Source organism: Rhipicephalus microplus, chromosome 8, assembly GCF_043290135.1.
Source record: "Rhipicephalus microplus isolate Deutch F79 chromosome 8, USDA_Rmic, whole genome shotgun sequence".
NCBI lineage: Eukaryota > Metazoa > Arthropoda > Arachnida > Ixodida > Ixodidae > Rhipicephalus > Rhipicephalus microplus.
In genome coordinates, this window is record NC_134707.1 from 85616023 (window position 1) to 85625116 (window position 9094).

A 9094-nucleotide genomic window follows, 5' to 3' on the forward strand; every position below is an offset into this window, starting at 1 on the left:
GTGGCGTTCGCCCCTTCTTGTGCCAGTCTTACGCTAACTTACTTCTGCATTTTTGTTTTTTAAGCTCTTTGGTAATGTTTTTCATGTTTTTTTATTCTCGCTATACACATCATTGGCATGACTTTTATCTCTAAAAATTCGGACCATGAGTCCTGGAGGCCCGGCAAAGAAAATGAAGTTTGTGACGAGTGGTACAATACTCCAAACTTTATCATTTCGTTCTTCTGCCATGAAATTGACGACACCACGATCGGTTTGCAGTCTCAAGTTCAATCTTTTAATCTATCAAATATGCGTTCAACCATCTAATATTGGCCAACACCGAGTCGTGCGCGCGCGCCAGCTTGGCAAGACACGTCATCGTCGTCATCACCATAAGCCGCAAGAGAACAGTCGCTCAACGCCATGGCCCCGCTCTCCGCCAAGAAAAATGCCAAGGTCGAGCGTATCAAGATGTCTTCGCACCAGACGGACAACCGCAGCACCGAAGACCTCTGGCTGGCGCTGGATAAGACATTTCACGAGATACAGGAGACCCGCAGCTTCAGTCAAGGTTTCAATGAGCTCTACCGTTGCGCGTACACTATGGTGCGACGCAACGCTGGTGAACGCCTCTACAACGGACTTCGTGACGCCATCGCGAAGTTTCTCGCCAAGAACGTTCGCCCCGTCGTCCTAGCTAAAACAGGCGAGGACTTCCTGCAAGAACTGAATCAAGCCTGGAAGGACCACCAGCAAAGCATGGCGATGATATGTGACATCGTAATGTACTTGGACATCGCGTACGCGTCTCTCAACAACGTCGACAGCGTGGACAAGATGGGCGTGTCCGTGTTTCTGGACGAGGTGGCGTGCTACGACGACGTACGTGACCGTCTCTGCGCAACCCTGCTAAGCCTCGTGAACAAGGAGCGCGAAGGTGGATGTGTTGACAGGCTTGCGATCAAGCAGGCGTGCGACATGCTCGAGAGCTTGGGACACGGCTCGAGGTCAGTCTACGAGGAAGTCTTTGAGCGTCCCTTTCTGGCCGACACGGCGCGATTCTACAAGTCACAGTGCCAAAATTGCCTTTTAACGATGAGCTCCCTCGCGTACTTCGATAAGGTGGAGGAGCACATCGAGAAAGAGTCGGAGCGGGCGAAGCAGTGCCTGAACGAGTCTACCGTGATTTCCATCGTGCGTGTCCTCGAGACAGAGCTCATTGGCGAATGCATGAATGACATCTTGGAAAAAGAGGGCCCTGGTATCAAGCTCATGCTCAAGAACTGGATGATGGAGGACCTCGCGCATGCATTTCGCCTCGTCAACCGAGTTCAGGGGGGCCAGAAATCTTTCTTCAAGTGCGTCAGCAAGCACCTACGCGATATAGGAAGCTTAATAGTGAGGGAAGAGGGAGACAGAGTGGGCCTAATCCCGAGACTGATAGAGCTGAAATCGCGCGTCGACCGCATTCTGCGCCATTGCTTCGACGGAGACTACTTGGCCGAGCAGGTGATCGCCAAAGATATCGAACACATACTCAGCCTGACCGAAAAGTCGCCCGAGCTTCTGTCTGCATTTGTGGACGACACGTTACGACGCGGGATACTGCGCATGACGGATCAGGAGATTGACAGTTTACTGAAAAAGGTGGCAGAGATATTTGGGTTCTTGCCGGACAAAGACCTTTTCGTGAGCTCCTACACGCAACACTTGGCTAAGAGGCTGCTCGCCTGTGAGGACACCTCGTATGATGCCGAGAAACGTGTGGTCGCCAAGCTCAAGAACGAGTGCGGATGTCTGTTCACCCACAGGCTGGAAACACTATTCAAGGATTTGTACCACTCGGATGCCCTCACTCAGGAGTTCAACGAAGCCGTGTCTTCTTCAAGAATGGGTTTGAACAAACTTCACCTGAATGTGCGCGTGCTGACGGCGGGTTTCTGGCCCCTGTCTTGGGCCACGCAGCCCAGCAACATCCCAACTGTACCGGGCAAGGCTTTTGAGACGTTCCGACGGTTCTACCTCGCCAAGTACAAGGGCCGGCAACTGACCCTGCAGCCACAACTCGGCAGTGCAGACATGAATGCCGTCTTTTACGGGCCGTGGGAGGAACCTTCTCCATCACGAGATGCGAACTCATCCGCCAGCAAGCCGCGCACCTACACCATACAGGTGTCTACGCCCCAGATGTGCGTGTTGATGCTGTTTAACAACCACGACAAGCTTACGTTCGCGGACATCGCCTCCGAGACCAACTTCCCCGAGAAGGACCTGATGCAGGCCTTGCACTCTCTGTGCTCGGGCAAGAGCTGCGGACCAGTTCTTACCAAGACGCCGGCCACGGAGCAGATTGAATACTGTCACGTTTTCGCCGTGAACGATGCCTTCACGGCCACTGGGAAGGAGGTGAAAGTTCAGCCAGCGTGTGGTCGAAAAGAATCCGCCTCAACCAGCTGCACCGACACAAAGGCTCGCATTGACGAAGAACGAAAGTACAATATCGACACGGCGATCGTGAAGGTGATGAAATCACGCCGAATGCTGTTACACGAGAACCTCGTGATCGAGGTGACTGAGCTGCTTCGAGCCAGGTTTACGCCCAGCCCAGATGCGCTCAAGAAACGAGTCGATGCGCTTATAGAAAGGGAGTACATGGAAAGAGAGACCAAGGACCCGCACTTATACGTCTATATTCCTTGAACAAAACGACAGCGGCGCATTGACTCCACTCACGATTGCGCAACATAATCTAATTTGATCGCAAGCGGAGAGCGAAGCGAGATTGTTTCCCCTGTATGATGATGATAAAGAAATCGTTTGCCATTCGAATAAAGCAAAATTAGTTATTATCATTAATGTAACTGTCGGCATTATAAAACGATTAACATTCCAACAGAGCAGCGAGACGTATCACATTTCCGAAAAGACGTTTTGAATGCAATCAGCAGTGTTGTCATGATTGCACATTAACGGTCCACACATAGCATTTCACGCAAGCGAACGACTACAGTCCGATATGCACAAGGCTCGCCCTATGGCATTTCAGATCGGCCCGCACTAAATGAAATTAGCAGCACCTAAATCACATTAGCGTCAACTAATGCGAAATTTCGTAATTTCAACCATCAATGCGCGTTTTCAATTTAATCACGGGTAGACCCACCTATGCAGTGCGATCTCTGCAAGTATATGATAGCAACAAAAAAAAAGGGGGGGGGGGGGGTCACCCTTTAGCTTTGCCTTAGCGATATCCTGTCTCTAGTGCGTACTTCAACCATTTAGGGCGTACTTTTTATTGCACGATGCTAGTCGAGAAGCTTATATTGCGAATTAGTACGACGCAATTCATAAAGTTGAAAACCGCTAGTGTTAGTGAATCATTCGCATATGGTTGCAATCTAAGTAACGTGTAGGATGCTTTAAACAAGCACTTGTGCGTATGAAATGTTTTTGAACTTACTGTACACCTACCACATTGTCTTAAGGGAATACGTGGAGCATCGTGTGTACCTTTTGTAACGGGTGGCTGGCTGTAAACCAGGAAGTCATTATGATAATCCTATGTTCTCAGGCCCGATGTCAATGTACGCTTGTGCCACGAAATATTACTGCGATGTTACGCTGTTTTGTGAAGCGTTATACAGGACGCGCGCGTTTCTAAAGCATGAATGTTATTTTCGCTGCATTTCCAAGCAGACGTGTGGCTATCCATAAACTGTGCGTGCCCTCACTGGTATCCGGAGCCCATGAAGTGCACTCCTCAAATACCGCTTGAGAACACAGTGCTCTATGGAATTTATTTTGTAATGCCTACTCATGGTATTCACAGCATTCATGGTATTCGTAATAAATACGATGTAATAAAAAAACAGAAGACGTGTGGCTGTGTTCCATAGGCCTAGCACACATGCTTGCCATGCAGCCTCTCTGGCTTGAATCTTGACTCGCACCGGAAAATATTATTGTTTACTTTATTTGCATCTCTCTTGATTTCTTGCTCACTGGCAAGATAACGTTTTCGCTCGTATCCAACGACTCCTACGCATACACTGCAGCATTTCTGCTAAACCAGCTCTTTAATGCTGTCTCGTTCGCCCCGCAGCGGTGGTCTAGTGGCTAAGGTACTCGGCTGTTAACTTGCAAGTCGCGGGATCAAATCCCAGCTGCAGCGGCTGAATTTCGGATGGAAGCGGAAATGCTGTAGGCCCGTATGCTCAGATTTGGGTGCACGTTAGAGAACCCCAGGTGGTCAAAATTTCCGGAGCCCTCCACTACGGCGTCTCTGATAATCATACGGTGGTTTTGGGATGTTAAACCCCACATATCAATCAATCAACGCTGTCGCGTTCATTTCGGGGGTGGTCACGATATACAGGCAACAAGCGTTTTGTTACAAAGACCGCTCCAATAACGTGAAACGGGAGTGAGGGCGAAGCCCACAGTGATGAACGGGTGTTTCTATGCTGGAACATGCCAATCGCTGCTAACGGGCAACGAGAGACAGAAGACCTTCATTGCACAGAGAGACGCGTAGTCCGCTTTAAGCTAACGCACACGCTGCGAATCTTTATTGTTGTCTGAGTCGGTGGATACAGTGCTCATCTGCTGACCCGAATGTCGCTGTTTCGATCCTGGCCACGGAGGTCACATTTCGAAGGAGGAGAAATGGTAGAGGCCCGCGTACAGTGGTCGAAATTTCCGAAGCCCTCCACTACGGCCTCTCTCATAATCACATGGTGGTTTTGGGGCGTAAAACCCCTAATAGTAACTAATGTTTATTGTTCAACTAGGCGCAGGAGAAATCTCCATCCGGCAATACATTGCAGGTCATGATTCAGAGCCTACAGACCTTTTCACTCAAGGCTCCATGGGCACCGTCATGGTCCTCTCTCGGCTGTTGTTAAAGCACATGACCCCCCCCCCCCCCCCACCAAACAATGCACTGCTGAGGCTTTGACGTCGGCTTTTGTACTCTCGTGCAACAGCCCAGAAAGAAGGAAATCCTCCACTCCATAAAAAAAGATACATAAGTACGAGCAACGCCTCCTAAAAAATTATGCCTGGAACGTGAGCCGCGAACGCGCTGCCCTACCCTCTGATTTTGCCTTCTTCCTTCGGTACGAAGGCGAGCATCTCCGACGGCCGCCCTCCTGCGAACACAGCAATGCTCTCAAAGTTGCCTCCGAGCAGCCGTGATGTCACGTGACAGGGCGGTACGGAGGCGAGTGGTCTCACGCGGCGGCTGGTCTCAACACAAGGCATGATGCATGGCCTCCGAGATCGCGTGCTGGCAGGAGGCTCCCAATTGAAAAGAGAGTAACGTTCCAGGCATAGTCTTTCTAGGAGGCGTTGGTACGAGGTGGCCGGTGATCGGTCGTCGCGGTTGTGCAACGCGAGCAGTCTGTTTTTGTTCTTTCAATCAAGAAAATCACTAGCAGACGCTGCCTGTGTCGGCGTTCTTTAACTATAGAAGAGAACGCATTCGTTTCCCTCTACCACACCACACGCTCATACGAGAGGATTCAACTGCGGTGCGACAACTGCAGACGAACACATTTCCAAACTTCTATTTCCTCCACATCCTCCATCCCACTTCTTACCCCGACAAATGCCCTGGTTGCGGAGCGGTACCGATGTTATTCCACGTCACGCTGGAATGTCAGCGTCCGCCCGCCAGGCGCTCTGCCAACTCCTCTCCTGTTCCTACCTTACAAGACTGGGGGGCCATGCTGCGCGATGAAATACCGAGTGGCCAGGGGACGCTGGTTCGGCGAGCACAGCACGCAGCAGCGGCTGTGGGAGCTCTGTACAAAGAGAGCCCGACCCAACATTTCTCTCTGATTGAAATAAAAAGTTTCTCTCTTGCGGACTTGAGAGTGAGAGAGGTTGAAGAAAGGACGTGACGCTAATTCTACAGTCCTAGTTGGAACCACGGCTCAGCGCCTGTTGGAAAATGAGGTGATTGTATTAAAGATGTGAATGTAGGGCTTGAAGACGCTCATGGCCGGCAAGCCACCCATGTCGCTTACGATCATCTTGATCACCTCGGCAGGCACTTCACTGTGTACTTGCTCGTTCTTGTAGCCAGTTATGTTATCGCATGCGGGATGACATAACACGTTGTCCACAGCGTCGAGGCTATGTCGACGTCTGTATTGCCGCGTATCAGCCCCGAAAAGTTGGAGTGGCTACCCCCTGGTGGGAGGCCTGGGTGACGTCACGGCAAGGACTTTTCGAAGCCCGTTGCCCCGCGCCTACACAATGATGCTCACGCTTCGTGCGCTGTTCCGCTGTTTGCATGCACTCGCTTTCTGCTCGTTTCAAGCTGCACATGAATGAAAAAAACAGAATCGGTAATGTTCCTGGTAAAATGATAAATGTTTACTTTTGCTTCTGCACAATCACGCGTTCAATCGTAAGTAATGTGAAAGGGGTGAAAGGGTCTTTGTCGTGCTGCTAACCTCTATGAGACATTACATTCCTGGCCATGGCAGCCGCATTCGCACGGGTGTGAAAAGCAAGAACACAGTTCTGCTTGGGTATAGCAAACTCATGGGCGCATGGTCATGGGATTTTGTGACGCAAGACACAATATTTACATTATTCGGTTGAGCTATTCATGGGTGATTCCTGTAGAAGATATGACGGTTTACTCTCCTCTAGAGTTATTTGTATATGAAGAGTCCGCATATCTAAGGACACTTTTGGTGGTGCTCCAAGACCACAGTCAAGATCTGCGCACGCTTGCATGATCAAGTGTCGCAAAATACCTCGTAACCGCTCGCCCTAGAATACCACCATTGTGGCTGTTGTGTCTGTTTTTTTTTGTGTGTACCTGCCTACTCAACACGTTGTTCAGTGTCATGTTTCTCTCGCAATAAATTTGGAGCTTCAGTTCCCTGAAATTATTGACGTTGAGTGCAGCTGAGGTTATGTACGGGACTCCGGCACTGATTGTTCCCATCCCGGATTTCTGATACTTTGGCACACATATGTTCCCATCCCGGAGTCTATGCCGAGTTGTAATCACATTAGCACCACTTAGCACATTTTCCATAACACTCATTTCTTGGTGTACGCAACAAAACAACTATTTTCACAGTTATTCTGCCGTTAGGACGGAAGTCTGCCTATCCTAAGCAAAATTATGCAAACTTTTTACAGCCTCGATAACTTATAGCACAGGACTCTGCTTATAGTTATGAAACCTTTCCCTCTGTATCTTGAGAGATTTGCGTCATGCAAGTGATGAGCTATCACTGTATCGCTAAAGGGCGGGTATGAGGACGGCGCAGAAAAAAGAGACAAGTGGCAGCCGAGGAGGAGAGTCCTTGCCGTGACGTCATATCACTGCGATCGCAGCGACGCCAGTGTTCGTTCTCGGGGCTAATAGGGTGTATTCACTTGACGTCACCCGCAAGGTGCGCTAGCATCGACCTGAATGCCGCCATCTTGGCTGGCTCGGCGGTTCGATGCGCTTTCGGTGGCAGTTTTTTTGGTGCACGTGTGGACAGATTGATTTAAGGCATATACGCACGTGCATAAGATGAACCTGCACGATTGCGCTGCCTGGAAAGTGTGCAGCGGCGTAGACCCACTCGAACTTCAAGACACTCAAATCCACCGCAATGTTGAACTGCTGCCGGGGGTCGACTTCAGCGACATACTATCCTGTTCATGCGACAAGTTTTGTGCCACGTGATCAACTAAACGCTTACAAATCCATGGAGGGTCAAAACTATCTTAAAAGCGAATGGGTGCAGCAGCCGGGCGTGATGGTTATCCCAAACAAGACGATATCGGTAGCCAGAACGGTAAACAGACATGATGCCATGCTGGCGTTGTGATCGTGCCGTAGACACGGTAACGGGATGTTATGGCAAGAAAAGGATCGCAGCAATTGCTGCAGCGGCTGTTTCATTAACCATTGCGTACCCGGAGCGTGTTCATGTGTAACCGAGTGATCACAGCCATTTAGTGCAGGCGTACACAGTTTTGCCGTACAGCATGATCGCTGTCGTCGGAAAGATAAGCAGACTTCCCGGTTATGTCTAATCATATTTCTTCTGTCGTGCTAGCGCGAGTGAATCCGGTAAACACAATAACGCAATGACAGGGCAGGAAGTATAATAAGTGGTTAATGCGGCGTAGTCACTCTGCCTCGGCGGTCTTCTGACATTGAACTTATAGCACCTTCGGTATAAGAAACTTGCCGAGGCAACATTCTGGACCTGCAGGCTTCTTTTTCGAGTGGTTGTTACAAGCAAGTACGACACAGCTCATAATAGTCGCAGCTGGCTGGCGTGCAGCCACGGCACGTATCGCCTCACCGCACACCCAAATACCTTATTCAAATACTTTTCTAGCAAAAAATGCGCACCGCGCCCTAAACGCTTCTGTCTGTGAGCCAAGAAGGGCGGCTTGCACTGCTGAGACCATCGACACTTCTCTTAGGGCGCGCGCCGTGAAGACAGAGAGCACACTGAACGTAGCCTGGTACTGCGCTCACAAACTCGTGAACGGCCGGACCATCCAGATGGTGTCTGCTTGGCGATGGTATCACCCCTTTGCACATCAAGGTTCAGCGCATGCCCCTTATAGGCCTACGCTGTCGGCGCACTTAACGGCGTCCCCTGCACACGTGGCGAAGTGAATTTCAAACAATTTGGAGTCACCTTCGGCCAACACGCGTCCATCATCCAGCCTCGTAAGACATGGAGAACACCAAGTCATTCTGGCGGATCACGTGGACGAGTGGATGGTAGTCGAGGGTCTTCCAGGGGTGTTGTGTTCATCTCCCTTGCCTTGCGTTTCAATTAGTTTCTTTCACTGTTACAGTTTTGAGGCTGAATCGCCTGTTACGCATACCTGCATAGCATGACCTGTAGTATGCGGCTATGTACCACACGCAAGATGAAATATCCACGAAGTGAATGATGATGAGTGGGCGAAGCTCCGGAGGTAAACCTGGTAAACCATGAATCCTCTGTACATTTTGCCCACTCGATTTTATTACATCGCTCACCCTAGCGTACGTCGCCGCACTAAATCGAACGATTGCCTTCAACCAATGACACGCGCCATATGTGACATCATTCCTATTTTATAAGAT

General features: G+C 50.1%; 1 protein-coding gene across 1 annotated transcript; it reads left to right on the plus strand.

The window, feature by feature from the left end:
• Nucleotides 1-405: 405 nt before the first annotated feature.
• Nucleotides 406-2682, plus strand: LOC119165099 (cullin-3-A). Its single transcript, XM_075870268.1, has one exon. It carries the CDS (start codon nucleotides 406-408, stop codon nucleotides 2680-2682), a length of 2277 nt encoding a protein of 758 aa, XP_075726383.1.
• Nucleotides 2683-9094: the final 6412 nt, after the last annotated feature.

What these genes read in the sequence shown, in the direction of transcription:
- LOC119165099 (XM_075870268.1), top strand. Translation starts at nt 406, where the DNA reads ATGGCCCCGCTCTCCGCCAAGAAAAATGCCAAGGTCGAGCGTATCAAG.